The sequence below is a fragment of the Falco punctatus genome (genome assembly GCF_963210335.1).
Source record: "Falco punctatus genome assembly, chromosome: 12".
NCBI classification, from domain to species: Eukaryota; Metazoa; Chordata; class Aves; order Falconiformes; family Falconidae; genus Falco; species Falco punctatus.
In genome coordinates, this window is record NC_137592.1 from 29,411,495 (window position 1) to 29,427,851 (window position 16,357).

Consider the following 16,357-nt stretch of genomic DNA (forward strand, 5'->3'; position numbering starts at 1 on the left):
CATGCCATGGTTCACAGCTGCTCAGCTGGTTGTCTCCTTTTTTTGGGCACCCTTCTGATTCACACACCAGAGCTGGCGGGGTGGCCGGTGCTGTGACACACAGGCAAAGAAGAGCAACAGCCATGTGTGAGGGGAACTGAGCATAGCAGCTTAGGGCGGCCGCATCCTGCTGTAATCTCATTTCCCTGCAGCTGTGATTAAGGTGTCTCCCGATATAGCACCAGGACACGGCGCAAGGGCACATGTTATTGGTCTGTTAATACCCAGCGCTGGGGAAAATGGTGAGGCTCCAGCTGCTGTTGCAGCTCCTGGCTGTAAACACAGCAGTGAAGGAAAAGGGAGGGGATTTCTGGAAAGAAATACTCCTCCCTGCTGCGCTTTCCCACCCCAGCCCTTGCTGGCCCCTGCTGCCAGGGCCAGCTGTTGGGGATGGGCTCAAGCCTTGCATTTTGGACGGGGGCATCGAGGCGGGAGCGCTTTGCGGCTGTGCCAGCCCTGTTTCCAACAGCTCAGGAGCAGGCGGGCGTGCTGGGAGCAGGTACGGGGGCAACACGAACCTGGCTCTGACCTCTGCAGCAGTGTGCACCTCCTAGCTCAGCCATGGGTGCTGAGGAGGCTTTGGAGGTCCGGGAGCCAATTCTCCTTTGCTCCCTGAAGCTGTGAGTTGTTTCTGGAGGGCTGGCAGCTTTGCGGGCTGGCAGTGCCTACCCTTGGAGGAGGGGGAGTCCTGTCCGCACCGCCCAAATGGCCTCCCCGCCACAGACGCTCCTCCTGCCAGCATCTGAGCTGGGGACAGGTCATCCTTGTGCTGGCATATGCGAGGGGACTGCAGGGAGCACAAGCTGGCAAAGACGATGGGTGTCCTCCTGTCTGACTTCTGTAGCTGAATGTGTGTGTGGGGAGTGAAAAGGAATTTGTCATTTTGGAGGAGATACATGCTACGTATAGCTCTATACTGTCAACGGATGATAAAATAGGATGCAAAGAACAGCAGAAGCCTTTTCTTTTTAATTTTTTTTCCATGCTGGTTCTGTTTAAGCATGACCGTCTGACAATATAGCTGCAAATTCATAGCTTCACAAGCGTTAGGACCAGATGGACCCATTAGATCAGCCGTTCCACTCACCCATCCTACCTCGCCAGTTAGGATTTCATCCAGCTCCCTGCCAAGAGCCCCATAACTTCTGGTATCAATTGTGCCACAGGCTCGTCTTCCTTGAGAAGGGCCTCGTGGGCCAGCCAGAGTGGCTTGGGGCAACTGGGAGACATTTCCCGTATTGACAGTTTATGCAGATTTGGGGGATAATCCCTCCCACCACTGACTTTTGCTTGTGTGAAGGTGTCTGCCTTGTTGGACCATGTTGGCACTCATGGCCCAGAGTACGTGCTGGGCAGGATAAGGTCCTGTCCATTTTGGAACAGGTGATGGATGCACACAGCTCGCTGTTCACTTTGCAGAATTAATGATGGATTCATAAAGACAATGACCATCGTAGTCATTAATAAACAGAATTCGTGGCCTCTCCTGGTGAACTTGACAGCCCTTTGGAGGGAAGTGACTCTGAAAGAGGCAGTGCAGAAGTAATTAGGGGAACACAAAACTGGCAAGATGATTCTGCGATGTAAGCAGGGCTGCATGAAAAGGGACCTACTTACTGCCTCGCTCTTGCCATTGTGATAGCGCCTGCTGCACTACAGGTAGGTATCAAGTGCACTGACTTCAAACAGATCACAAGCAGCTTTGAAAAGCACTTTTAAGGCAGTTGTGCCTAGGAAAGCCCCTCTGGTAATCAATTTACTCCAGTTTAATGTGGTGGAGGATAAAGTGAGAGGTAACACCAGGATCCAGCCTGCTGTAGGACAGAAAGACAAAATGCTGAAGCTGCTTCTCTTGTAGAAATCTCTTTCCGTGTGTGGATGTGTGGAGGGAGCCTGGAAATCATCCCCTGCAGCCGTGTTGGACATGTCTTCCGGAAGAAACATCCGTACATCTTTCCAGAGGGAAATGCCAATACCTACATTAAGTAAGTGTTTTGTGCTTGCTTTGTTTTTTGTGAAACAGGGTAAGGTGCTGCCTGGTTGGGAGCGGGGAGCAGAGAAGACAGGGAGGAAAGTCTGCCTGGAAAACTTTAAAATATCCCTGGGCAGGAATCTCCTGAGCCGAAGAAAACACAAGTCAGTACGACTCTCTCAGGGTTTCTACAGTGCCGAGAATATGACAGAAATAGGACACTTATATGGTACCTTTCATGAGCACAGAAACGAAGGGAAGGGTAGCACTAGCTACCATAACAGCAAATAATTTAGACCCTAAGGTCATCAGAACACATTTGTAATGACCTGAAATCAGGCTGCCAGCAATGTCTGTCAGTACCCAGTGACCTTAGCTGAGGGCTAAGCGTGGCTCAGCTGAACCAGAAAATTTGGTTCCTGATGCCCCTCCGAGAGGGGAGCCGAGCAGGGTGCCAGAGTGGGTGGCTTCGCCTCCAGACGCTGGTGCTGCCTCTCAAGCAGAGGTAGCAGTGGGCTGCACCTTGCTGGTGGGGACATGGAAGGAACTGCCAGGGCATCCCAGCTGAAGGGGACCTGTCTTCATGCACAGGAACGTAGAACTGAATCTGGCACTGAAACAGCTGACTGAAAAGAGCTAAAGTCCTGGAAACAGCAGGCAAGGAAGGAGGCAGAGGTGGGAATTGGCATGGGAAAGGTGGTGGGAGCAACTGGTGAAGTCAGGAAGCATTTCCTCCTTTTATAGAGCATGAGGCTGAAGGTTGTCCATTAAGTAGATGACAGGGAAAAACACCAGGGGCACTTAATGCAGGGTTGTTTCTCAGCTGAACTGCATTTGTGCATGTTTACACATTCCTTTTGGTGTGGGTTTCCCAGTGTTGTTAAGAGCCAACAGTATTTGGGAAGAGCCAGCCCCCTGCAGCAGGGTTACCATTGACACAGGCTCTCTGCAGCTTCCCCACACTTTGAATGAGACAACAGACTGGGGGTGTGCAAATGACACCTCTCAGTTACACTTACCATGTGATTTCCAGCCACGAAGTGTATGGGGCAGGATGGGGACTTTGTCACCTTGCTTCAAAAAGACAGCCGTGAGGGGCACAGGGCATTGCTGGCATCAAGGAGGAGGCACAAATCTGAGAGTCCAGAGGAGGGCTTTTGCTTTTAGTGGTGAAATAAGACTGCTACAGAAGAGGCTGGGATGGGGCAATATCTCCACTGTCACAGTCGGTGCAAACCTGGGTGAAAAGGTAGTGTCTGCGTTGCGTCACCTGCAGGAGGAGCAAGGGGAGCTTGAATGGGTACAGCACCTCAGGCACAGCCTCTGGGGGCTTCGAGGATGTCTGAATCTACGCCTAGGTGCAAGCCTTGGCATTTATTCCCATGTTTCTTACAAACCCAAATGAGAGGAAGCCAGAGAAGAAACCCCTGCGCTTTGGGGAAGGTTAGGTACAGATGTAGGCACTGTGACTTGGGCATCTCTTCAGCAAGAGCACTTGGACTACTGCAATGGCCTTAGAGAGGAAGAAGCACCGTGGATCAGCAAGGGACTGAAAAGCGATCTGGAGAAACATACCTGTAAGCATTAGGAGCTGGGCTTTTATTAACCTTATGATATCTAGCAGCCTTAAACTTAATGTTATAGTATATAGACTGAGAGGAGAAGCAGCTTTCTGGCAGCCTGATGCTATGTGGTACCTCTGTTTAAACGCAGATGTTAGCAAAAAATATCTCTACCTTTCTGCCAGATACTGATACTTTTTCCACACAGCCTCTACTTTGGTGTGAGAGACAGCTCAGGCTCCGCTGCTGTGCTGGCTTCACATGCAGACTGTCTCTTTTTCTGGCCACGTGGGACTTGGCTGGATGCAGAGCCTGCCCTGTGGCACCTGCAGCTTAGTGGTGTGGTAGCAATAGCTTGGAGGCACCAGCCTGCGCTGGGGCAGGAGCTTGGAGGATTCCACTGACCCGGGCAGGGATAGGCAGGTAGGCGTGGAGCCAGCAAGAAAGCAATTTGCAAGGAGAGTTAGAGCCCTCTGAAGTCAACAGGTTTCCTGAGGATCACGAACCTTCCGCAGACGGGTGTGGAAGACTGACATTTATGCTACAGCACTGTGTCCAGAGGGGTTTCTCTTAAGTTTTGAATGTTGAGATTTGTCTTGGTGAAATACAGGAGTGCAAAGCAGGAGAATCCATACAGGATTGACACAAAGGAAATATTTGCCTTCAATCGTTGGTAAATTTTGCACCGCTTCTCAATGTGCCAGCCACTAAACAGAACCCTGGTCGTGCCTGCCTGGGAGATGATGCTTAAGAGAAGCTTCAGTTCTGAGTCTGGTGGGTGCAAAGCATCCAGCTGAGTCTGAAATGGTGCATTTTTCACCCAAGCTTTGGCCTGCTGTGTTTGGTCCCTGGAGTAATGGGGAGGAGTAGTACCTTTCCTAGCAGTGAGAGGTGGCCTGGTTCAAAGGTGGTTTGGGTTGGCCAAGTTGAGGATGGGAGAAGAGCAGGATGGATCAGTTGATGAATTTTAGTAAATGTCACCTTGAAGGCTTCCTTGGTTTCACCTGTCTTTTGTTGCCTCCTTCAGGAACACCAAGCGCACCGCGGAGGTGTGGATGGATGAATTCAAGCAATACTACTATGCGGCTCGTCCCGCAGCCCAGGGGAGACCTTATGGAAAGTAAGTGTCTGTGCTGCCTGCGCTCTGCCTGCACCCTGCCTATGCCCTGCCTATGCCCTGCCTGCACCTTCCCTGCACGCTGCCTGTGCCTTGCCTGTGCTTTCCCTGCACCCAGTCTGTGCCGTGCCTGTGCCCTGCCTGCACCTTCCCTGCACCCTGCCTGAGCCCTGTATGCACCCTGCCTGCGCCCTGCCTGCACCTTCCCTGCGCCCTGCCTGAGCCCTGTATCCCTGTATGCACCTTCCCTGCACCCTGCCCGAGCCCTGTATGCACCCTGCCTGTGCCCTGCCTGCACCTTCCCTGCGCCCTGCCTGAGCCCTGTATGCACCCTGCCTGTGCCCTGCCTGCACCTTCCCTGTGCCCTGCCTGAGCCCTGTATGCACCCTGCTTGTGCCCTGCCTGCACCTTCCCTGTGCCCTGCCTGAGCCCTGTATGCACCCTGCCTGTGCCCTGCCTGCACCTTCCCTGCACCCTGCCTGAGCCCTGTATGCACCCTGCCTGCACCTTCCCTGCGCCCTGCCTGAGCCCTGTATCCCTGCCTGCACCTTCCCTGCACCCTGCCTGAGCCCTGTATGCACCCTGCCTGCGCCCTGCCTGCACCTTCCCTGCGCCCTGCCTGAGCCCTGTATGCACCCTGCTTGCGCCCTGCCTGCACCTTCCCTGCACCCTGCCTGCGCCCTGCCTGCACCTTCCCTGTGCCCTGCCTGCGCCCTGCCTGCACCTTCCCTGCACCCTGCCTGAGCCCTGTATGCACCCTGCTTGCGCCCTGCCTGCACCTTCCCTGTGCCCTGCCTGTGCCCTGCCTGCGCCCTGCCTGCACCTTCCCTGTGCCCTGCCTGCGCCCTGCCTGCACCTTCCCTGCACCCTGCCTGAGCCCTGTATGCACCCTGCCTGCGCCCTGCCTGCACCTTCCCTGTGCCCTGCCTGCGCTCTCCCTGCACTCTCCCTGTGCCCTGCCTGCGCCCTGCATGCACCTTCCCTGCGCCCTGCCTGCACCCTGCCTGCGCCCTGCCTGCAGTGGGTGTTCACGGTGATGTCGCCCTGCAACGGAAACCCACCTGCGTTGTTTCTGTAGTAACGCTCAATTAAATGCTAATGGTAGGCAGATGCTATGAGCACAGCAATGAAACATATAAACAGCTAGTTTGTATGCTGTGCTAGTTTATCCCAGTGAGTGAACCAAATCGAGGTGGGGGAGCAACCCCCTGTGCCTACCTCCTGCCCCTGGCATTGGGTACAAGTACTTCTGGTTCCAGAGCAGGGTTTGGCAGAGAGTCCAGAGGTCTCACCGACAGCTGAGGGGCGGGAAAATCATCAAATTTTGGGCCCACTAGGGCTTTATTGGAAAGGAGCAAGTGCTTTGTATGCAGGGAGTTTGCTCTTTGTTCTGTGAACAGTCAGAAACACCTCCCTGTCAGGAGGACTGTAAATACTTGCGTTAATTTCTCATTTTTGTATGATCTTCCTTCCCGCAGAAAGTTTCCTTTGGATCACAGGGGGTTCCAAATCCAAACCCAAATTCCTTGTGGCTACTCTTCAATCTCCAGGATAAATAAATCAAAGTCCTGGTGTCTAGCCCATTTCCACTCAATTCATACCCTCTTCCCATCCGTCAGCACCGAATGAACTTGTAGCTCTGTGCTGCTAAATCCGTGATGGTGTAGAGGAGCGAGCCTGTGCGAAGAAGGGAAGGTACTGGAGGCTTCCCACTGCTCGGTAAATGCCGGCTCATAGCAGCTCCATGGGTAGAGGCTGGCCCAGGGAGGAGCTGGAGTTTGGAAAATGCCACTGCACAGCATGACACCTCAGCAGAAATTTTGCCCTGGTTAATGGAAGAAAGAAATGTTTCCCTGTGTGGTTAACTTCTGCTGGCTTAAGGGCACGCTTAGGTGCTCTTGGAAATCAAGGCCTTCTGTAGTCCTGTAAACTTAGAGTAACTTATAATAGCATATATTAATTTCCTAGTACATTAGTATATGAAATTAGTGCTTATTGCATGTAGTAGATGGCATACATTTTTTTACTAATAATTTTTAAATTGCTGGAGTTTTCCATGAACATTTTCATGCACCAGACTCCAGGCTCCTTGTTAAAATGGCAATATTGTGCCGTTTTACCCAGCGAGACCTCCAAAGAGGCAGGGATCAAAATGACTGCCCGAGCTCAGGCAGGAGAGAGCAGAAAACCGCGCTGCTGGTGCTCTTGTGTTTGCTGTCCCTGCATATCTGTTGGGTTTCTCTAAGCCTCCCCTTTTTGGTGTGCTGGGTCTCACCTTCATAATTTCCATTGTACCTCTGTGATATCTGCTTCCCACAGTGTCCAGAGCAGAGTGGAGCTACGGAAGAGGTTGAAATGCCGCAGCTTCAAGTGGTACCTGGAAAACGTTTATCCCGAACTTCGGTATGGATGTGTGATCTCCACCTGTCTGTAGCAGGCCAGCGGGGTGCCCCATCCCTCCTGCCCCACAGAGCTGTCCTCTGCACCTCCAGTCCTCACACCTCCCCCTGCCCCAGAGACACAGGCACCCCCTCCCCTGGGCTTCACAGAAGGGCACAGTGAACTCCGTGCTGGCTGTAAAGACAGCTGGCTCACGGTGTGACATGGCTCATTTGTGATCCTGCTTTCTCTAAGCAGTCTTGTAGACTCCGTGGCTTTTTGCTGCAGGGCTGGTGAGGGGCAAAGCACCAGGTATTTCTCCTGGGGCTTCCTCAGGCATCCTCCTGCCCATGCTGTGGGACAGGTGGCACCGGGGAATAGCCAGTTTTACTTACAAAAGTATCCCAAAGTGGAAAATCCACCGTAGCCTTTAGTGGGTTGTTTCATTACTTAATGATTTTTGCTTACAAAACAAGCACCTAATTTCCAGTCCTTTCACGCTGTTCTGTGATACTGAAGGCTTGTCTGTTGTGAAACCATCCACTCGAGGAGTTTATGACCTGTATTCAGGTGGCTCTGCCTGACTCCTAGCCTTATGCTTTGTTTAATGGGCACTTCCAGAGTTGCTTTTGCATGGATCCCTTTTAGTTATCAAAATTACCCCAGAAGCCATTGCGTCCATTCTCCCAGTCACTATCAGGAGCCATACTGAGAAAGTGTGCAAAAGTTCTGGAGATACCTCCAGGGACCTGCTGGTGCAATGACTGAGTACAGAATCACAGTGTGAAAATGATTTATAGCTGTTTTCTTGCTTTTTTGCCATGTGTGGCATTGCACAGCAGCAGCATTCACAGGGAATGCCAGTGCTCTGTGGTGGTTTGTTATAAAGTTCCCCACTCTTGTAAGCTGAAGGCTGACCTTCAGCCTGCTCACAGTCTATTACTTGCTTCTCTGTTTGCCTTGTGCACTGTTATTTATTTTTTCCTCTTATAAAGGCCATCCATCCATCTCTGAGTGCTGCTTCTGCTGCGTCCCTGTCCATGTACCGCTCAGTACTGAGTGGTTCAGTGTTGTAATAGACCTTGCCATTCTCATTTTCTGAAGGTGAAATGGTGTGACTGCACTGTTCCTACCCCACTGAGCCTCCCTGCGAGTACTACTTGTGCCTGGGGGAGTAGGGATGTTGTTTTCATGCTTTTTCCACAGGATTCCCGAGGAATCGCTCTATCAGACTGGGATGATCAGGCAAAGGCAGAGCTGTCTGGAGTCACACAAGTCTGAGGCCCAAGAGTTCCCCATCCTGAGCTTAAATCCTTGTATCAGCAGCAAAGGCACGGCAGCAACGGCACAGGTAACATGTGTTGCAAATCCTTATGATGCTGGCTGGAGAGAAGGCTCTGGGGCAAATTCAAGATGGTTTCTTACATGTGCTAAAGCTCTATTGGGAGGATTACCCATTCTGCCAGCCCCTTTCCTCAGGTAGCATGTAGTTAAACCCTGGTAAACCCTCCTTGCCTCGGTGGGGGCCCTGGGCAGCAGCAGGAACTGGTGCAGGAGCCCCAGTATGGGGTGCACTGCTTAACTGTGAGCTCGCCTGCGCCGAGCGCTTGCTGCTGCTCAGGAACGCCACGCGCCGTTCATCTGCAGAGATCAGAGAAAGACAAAGAGAACTATAATTTCCTCTCATCTTTCAGCCTTATTTCTTTCAAAATGCACTGAATTGCAATGGTATTTATAACTTCATAGTCTGCATTCTCTCAATATTAGATTGCCCATTAAACTAGTGAGAATTTAATGAGGATGATCTAGGTTTTTTTCATTCTCACTGAGATGAGAAAAAGCTATATGAATCTGTGTTCTCAAAAGCATATTCTAGGAAATGTTAGAGCCAACAGCAGGCACATGTGCCTTGCAGCGGAGTTGGTGGAGCAAGACCCTGAAGACGCAGCTTCAAAACCTGCCTTTGCTTCAGGCTCTCTTTGTGATTTTGGGCATGTCAGTAAGTTCTCTCACTGTTCCCATCTATAAAACAGGGAGGATAACAATCACACACATCTTCAGGAGTGTCTTGAAACAGTTTAATAGGCAACAGTGTATTTGCTTCCACTTGACTGTACATCCTTAACCCTGATGGTTATGCATTCAAACCAGGTAGCTATGCATATAAAAGGCCCAGCCTGGAGATGCTGCTGAAAATGTCCCTAATTTGTATGTGCAAATGAAGCATGTCATTATATGTATCTCTTTTGCATGCAGTTGCATGACTGTCTTTAGTTAGGAAGGTAATACCTGCTTCACAGTGCAGTAAAGTCAACAGTGACTACTTGAATGTTAGTCAGTTCAGAAAATATAGTGAAAATAACTGCAGATACTGCATAGCTACAGTTCTTACAGTTTAACTAGTTTCCACATTTTAGAGTTTTTTTTCTTTCTTCCACTGCTATGGACAAACAGCAAGAGAAGCGAGCTGATGAGAGCAGGTCATCATGTTTTGCACTCCGCTGAAGAAAAAAAAAAGTTTTAGTGGCAGTTGCGACTTTCAATGAATTGGATGTTTTAAAAAAAATTTGGAAAATCAGAATGGAAAATGTTGCTACAAGCTAGCGTTTCCAAATGAAATGGCTTTGGTCTTTCTGAAATATCAATTTGATGTGATACTTTAAAATGAGAAATGTCATGCCTACAAGTTGGGTTGTTTCATTCCCATCAAACACATTTTGTTTTGACATTTCTGTGCAGTAAATTTTTTGGAATTTTTCAAGCCACAAACTTTTCACCTTCCCATTCTGATTCTGCAGCAGTTGTAATAGGTCAACACTTCCCACTGGATGGCAACTCCATTTCTTGTGCACACCCAGGACTAACTCTGCAAGGGAACAGAAAAATACACTACAAACAGATTGCTGAATAGCTACACTCGTTACACAGGCAGGAAGAGAGAACAACTTTTCCTTTTATCTTTGTCTTTCTAGGATAGTTCTCTGTTAGTTGTACCCATAGAGAATACTTCAGCTAAAAGCAGGACATTTAAATTTTCATTTTAATAGAAACTTGGTATTTTCATTAAACAATTGTTACAAGACCACCTGACCTTGTGGATGACGCTGGCGTTATAGTCACCAGGCTGTGTAGGATAGATATGCAGCAGTCCTGAATGCTGCTTGGCTTCGTGTGTGGTATACCAGAATAGAGCAATAACCTTCACTTTTAACATACTGAGGTCACATCTTGTTTACCTAAGCTTCATTTTTTGAAAAATAGGCTTAGCTAATTCAAAGCTGTGCTTTCCTGGCATTCAGCAAGTACTATGGAAATATCCCGGCTATCCAGATCCTTTTATTATCAGTGTTAGTAGCATTAATTTGGTTGCTTGATTGCCCTTCCATACCTGTCTCCCACTAGGCTCCCCAAGCCCCTTACCAACATGACATGCATGAAGTCCTGGACTGGGTGTGAGAAGATCTGGGCTGTTATACAGCACCAGGGCTTGAGGAGAGAGGAACAGAAGCTGTCAGATGGCAATCAGTTGCTCTTTATTTTAGTTTTTTCTACCTGCAGTGCAGAGGAAGGGTGTTGTGAGCCCTCTGGCCCACATCCATAGTCTGGGTAGATTCAGAAGGGTAGTCAGTGGTGAAATCAGGTTTACACTCCTATGAAATCTCCCAAACCTGCCCTGATGTGCCTGGAGTTACTCCTGCAGTACTAAAAGGGGCACCGAGGCACAAGAAGACCTCTTGCCTTCGTGTAGGAGAGCTCTGTCCTCTCGTCCCTGGGACCCACGTGGTCATTTCCAGAAGTTCTGGTAGCAATCAGGGCAGGCTTTTTCTCCCGAGGTGGCTCTCAGAGGGACCTGCTCTGGAGTTAGTGACTGGCAGAGACCTTTGTGCAGTGCTGCCCATCCCCAGGCCACAACGGGCTCTGCCTGCGCTCCTGCCCACCAGAGCCTTGGTGCTCTGTGTTTTGTTGTGTCTCATTTGCTAAATAAACCGATGGATTTAGTTTTTCACAAGAGAAGCACATCTGAGGGAAAACAATTGATAATTTTTTCTTGGTCTGTCTGGTGAAGACGTGAATAGTTGGGTTGTTCGGTTGGTTTTTTTTTTCAAACTAAGTGTCAGTTGATACTAGTCCGTAGATCTTTGGAATAGGTATCTGACTCTGGGATTTCTTTAAATCATTAGCAGTTTCAGGAAAACTGACATCCTTCAGATAAAAAAACAGAAGACACTTTGACCTGGATACTCACACACATGTAAGCAGTAGCTGACAAGCGAGGAAACAGTGGGTAGTTTGCTGCATCTGTTTCCCGGGCTTGCACCCCGAAATATCTGGGCCTTGGAGCTGAGTGGCTGCCATTGCATCTGGGTCGTATGTCCTTGATCTTACTGTGAAGGAAATGCAGTGATAATCTGCCTGATGTGGCACTGAAGCTCACCCCAGTTGGCTTGAAGACCTCTGTGCGTGACTAGACTTGGCACTTTCTTGGGAGAACATTTAGCATCTATCCATACTAACCTGACAGCGTCCCTCCTGAGAGATCTCAACCAGCAAAATTATCTTCTGACCTTTCTGCCCACAAAGGTCTTCTTACTTCTGCTCCGTGGGCGCATCTTGCCGCAGCTGTAAGCCAGCTGGCACCGCGGGGGCTGGGTAGAGCGGAGGGGCTGGCTGGCAGCGGCGTCACCGCCGCACCTGGGCTGCCACGAGCACCTTGTCTCCTTTGCTTTCCCTCTCCTGAGGTGCCTGTAAGTGCTGTTTGCATCCCAGGGCCTTTTGATGAGTGAAGCACTTTGGTGCCCTTAGGTGACCCATGCAGTTGTGTGCCTTGGGAAATCCTTCCCTGTGATTTTAGAAAGATAATCGAGGGCTGAGGTTGTTCCCGGATGCTTCAGAAGTATTTTTCTCTAGCTGCTGCTCCGGGTTTAGGGTATGGCTGACCTCTTGCTCGGCAGCAGAGCACGCACAGCTCTGTCACATACCACTGGGCTCCTGTGGGGCTGCTCCCTGCTAGGCTGAGGGGCTCCTTTCTCCTTCTGCCAGCCAGGCTATGCCAAGCCGAAGGTCACATTTTAAAATAATTTCCTCAATTCACAATGATGCTGAGTAACAGTGACAGGTGCCTGCTCAAATGACGCTAAAGCCTTGAAAAACAGTCACAGGCCTGAGATGGGGTTAGTGTTATCTGAGGCTTCAGAGGAAGGGGATTGCTGGCTGTAGTGTCCAGCCGGTAGCTTGGCTCTCCCAGTCCACCCTTTTCCTCCTTGCTCCACCACCACTTCATCTTTGTCTGAAAAGGCAGGAAATCTTGACCTCAGTTTCATCTTGTACGTCTGCTTTTCCTTGCTGCCAGGGTCAGCTCTAGACACCGCTGGCATCTCTTGAGGCCAGTCTGCAGCCCCGAAGCCACCTTAGCTCCTCGGAGGGCTCTCTTCACTTGCCCTGGGCTGCCCCATCCACCACAGCCTCTGGGGTGTGAAGCTCTGCTGTGGTTCCTGCTGTGCTGGCTGCCTGAGGGCTCAGCGCGCCAGGGTTTAGAAGATACAAGTAGTTTCTCATGGGAAAAAAAAAAAAAAAGCAGGAATTTTCATGCCAACTGATACAAATAAGGGAAGAGATGGGGTAAGATAAAAATTTGCATGGCCGTTTGCCTTTATTTTAACTCAAAGCTTTTAATGGATTCTGTTGTGTTCAAGTGACTTCCCCTCCCCCGCCCAGAATTTCTTCATTTTCTGCATCGTTTTCTCTGGCTTTCATCTAGGGCTGAAAAGAGACAAGACATGATTAGAAATGGATAAAACATTTTCAACAGGACTGGCTTTCATAAAAAGCCATTCTGCCAAAATAGAAGAGCCGTGTGAAAATTTGTCAGTCTAGATAAAGACAGCAGCAGGGCAGCCTGGGGGCAAGAGGGGAGGGTATCAGCTGTCGGACCGATGCGTATATCCAGCTCTGAAGGTCTCACTGCTTATGATGAACAACAGCTTAGGAGAGGTGGTTACCACCACCCTCTCTATCCCATGGCGTCTTGCTGAATGAGGGGATGGTCCTGCCTTGAGAGGACGTGAATATTGGGAAGGCTGGAACAGGGTCTGGCCTGGAAAAAAAGCCCAGAGAACCTCTGGGAGGAGCAGTCCTCCATGGGGTGTCTCAGTGCAGCAAGGAGTTTAAGAGTTCAAACCAAAAAAAACCCTCACAAAGTCCCATGGCCTGAGTTAGCTGGGGCATTCAATGTATACACAAGTTACAGGATTAACTTGCTGCTGCTGAGGAGCCTCATGGGTGCAGCTCCAGCCCTGTCCTGAGCTAAAATGACAAACAATTGGTTAAAAATATAAAGCAGGTTTTCAAAGCAGCTTGTAGCGGCGTGGGCGCCAAGAACAGATGTTGGAGCTTGCCCCGTAGGGTTTGGTTCTCACAGATGCAGGACTAATTTGGCACCTGATTTCCCAGGCTGGTGGTTTACACAGCAGCTGACAGCGTGCATGGTTGGGGTGTCTGGAATGTGTTCACTGCAGGATCAGGTAAACTCTGTTCCAGCTGACGAAGAAGTAGTTGCCAGAAGGCCCTTTGGGTGCAGACTGGAGCTTTGAAAATGAATGCTTGTTATGTGCCGATATCCCGGGAAGCTCTCTCTGGGAAGCCTGTGGGCAGGCTGTTCGGAAAACCAGGTTTGATTTCCATTAGCTGGTGGGGACTAGTAGGCTAAGAAGCTCAAGGTGTGATGATCACAGCATGAAGTCCTTGTGGATCTGGGTCTGCTGTGCAAAAGTGTGTTTCCCTTCCAGGTGGCTAAGAACCTGAATGGAGTAGGTTTTTTATTCCCAGGAATTAAATGCCTGTAGCTGTCTGTTTTGAAGTCGGGGACAAGAGTTAGAGGTGCTGACGGTGACAAATACCAAAGAGGTAGAAGCATTTCCCTGCTCTAATAACTCATGCTAATGCAACCCAAAGCCTCCACCCTTCAAAGTCAGGGGAGCTGCAGGCGTCCCAGCGCTGAGATTAGAGCAGTCATTCTTCACTTCCCCCCCGGCACTCAGAAAGGGTTGCAGTCTCCCAGGAGCCCCTTTTACCCTTCATTTATCCAGATCCAGCCTAACTACCATATGTTTGAGCACTGCCTTCCCCTCCATTCTCAACACCCCTGCTCACTTGACTCCTCCGCATCTGAGCTTTCACTGTTTTGCTTTCCCTCTGCACCTTTTCTTTCACGGCAGCTTTCCCAGTTCCCATAGCATGTATCCTGTCAAAGCCTGTTGCAGAAACCCTCTTGCTCCCTGGCCTTGCTCTCTCCAGTATGGTTGTTGCCCTCTGCTAGTGAAGCCAGCCTGCTGCTTGTCATCCGGACCTGCTCACCTGCCCTGCCACAGCTCGGCAACCTGCTTTCCATTTGCTCCTGCTGCTGCTCACCTGGCTGCTGTCTCAAAGCCGTTTACACAGCGGGAGCTGATCCTGCTTTGCACCCTGGCTAGAAGCCCTCAGAAACCCCTTCCAGCCCTGCTCTTTCTAATTTTAAAGTTAATGCCAGCACAAAGTTATAAGCAATAAACCTGTTCCAGAAGACACTCTCCAGGGTTACATAAAAGCATGGTTTGTGGTTTCCTGTAAGCCAAAGCAGCTCTTATCTGCTTGTGTACACCCATAAATAGCAGGGAAACGTCCCTTGCCTGGGCAGTCTCAGATCCTCGGGAGGTGCTTTTGGGTAATATGAACACAGGTGGATGATAGAAAATGTTCAATGGGAATAAACATTGGAGTAAACTTCTGTGAAATACTCCTGGGCTAAGCAGTGTATCTGTACATACATGATGCTTTGTCTAGCACATTTGGAAATGCTGGCCATACTATCAGCTACTTCATTTTTTCTCCACGTAAAACATCCATGGGTGAAAAAGGATAATCCCAGAGAGCCCCTGTTGTATGGTAAGTTTTACACAGGACAAAAAGTCTCTGTTCCTCCCGGGGTTATTTCTTGGGCTGAGGAGCTGATAAAGAGCAGGTGAACATGAAAAGCAGCATGAGGAAAAAAGCTCCAAGACATCCCAGGGGAGCAGAAGTGGCAGTGGTCATAGCAAACCAGTACAGCAAACATTTGGAGTTTGGTTCTGCTCCTTTGATTTAAAGCAGAGCTTTACCCCTGATTTTTATGATGTTTGGAACAGAACCCCAGGAGTTGCAGATATTTGCTATATATCACCTCCTGTCTCCTACTACCAGCTGCAAAGCTTTTCTGCTGCTCTTCCTTGGAAAAAGAGGATTGCACATTGTGCAGTTAATAGTATTTCTACCTCTCTTTTGCTGTTTTTGCATCCCCTTGTTCCCTTGCCACAGCCCAGTTCTGGCTATGAAATCCTTTGCCTCATGAACCATTTTCTTCCAGCAGCATTTGTAGACATTTTCTTTGGTACATGGAGCACCCCAATAACAGCTGCTGTTTGGGGGAGGCTTGAAACATCCTAGAGACGTGTCCTGGTGCCTTTTGAAGTCAATGAGGTTTGTGCTTGGGTTCAGAGGTGACAGGATCCAAGCCAAAGTGTTTGCTTTCCAGGTAGAAGAATACCAAGAATCAAGCCTGATCTCTCACCTCCTTACTTTTTCTTCTTCTTTGCAGGAATGGACGTACACGTACAACCACCAGGTCCGCCAGCAGCAGCTGTGCTTGTCTGTGTACACCCTCTTCCCCGGTTCCCAGGTGCTGCTGTCACCTTGCAAAGAAAGTGACAACAAGCAGGTGAGCCCTGTCATTGATCCCCTGTTTTCTTTGAAGTTCTCTTTTTTCTCAGCATAGTATTACTGCACATCAAATGTGCTCTGCCTTCACCCGGGAAGCACGGTCTATCTGGGAGTACAGACTCTGGCCTGTTCAGCCCTTTGCCTCTTAAATGAGTGTGTTGATAAGGATGTCTATTAGTGCGGTTGGTGATCTGGATACTTATCTGCAGAAGTCAAACCAGAACTGGCAATTTAGTTTACACGCGCTGCCAGTCAGCCAGCAGATGCTAACGTTTCTCTGCAGTTAATCATCAAGCTGGCATTTGAACCAGTGACCTGGGGAAAAAGCTGTTAGTAATATATTATCTCCCTGAAGCCAGGCAAAGGCGAAGCTTGAATGAGTGTGCTTCTGATGGAGAAATGCTCAGCATGTGCTCTGCTCGGTGTGGGTTTGGGGACCTTGTACTTCCCAGCATCAGTCCAGAAAGGCTTAGTGATGACTGTCCTCTTGATGCTGGAACAGTGTAGTAAAAGCCTAATAAGGAGGACGTTTTTTCACCCCTGTTTCTCCTCTCATGT

General features: G+C 49.7%; 1 protein-coding gene across 2 annotated transcripts in view; it reads left to right on the forward strand.

Annotated features, from left to right (window-relative positions):
* GALNT14 (polypeptide N-acetylgalactosaminyltransferase 14) overlaps window positions 1-16,357 on the forward strand; it is a 99,788-nt gene that overhangs the window by 82,323 nt on the left and 1,108 nt on the right. For both annotated transcript variants that reach the window (XM_080408805.1, XM_080408806.1), the window contains 5 exons: window positions 1,898-2,024; window positions 4,601-4,693; window positions 7,010-7,093; window positions 8,276-8,420; window positions 15,678-15,797. In XM_080408805.1, coding sequence (XP_080264931.1) covers window positions 1,898-2,024; window positions 4,601-4,693; window positions 7,010-7,093; window positions 8,276-8,420; window positions 15,678-15,797 — 569 coding nt within the window. The remainder of the gene's footprint in view (window positions 1-1,897; window positions 2,025-4,600; window positions 4,694-7,009; window positions 7,094-8,275; window positions 8,421-15,677; window positions 15,798-16,357) is intronic.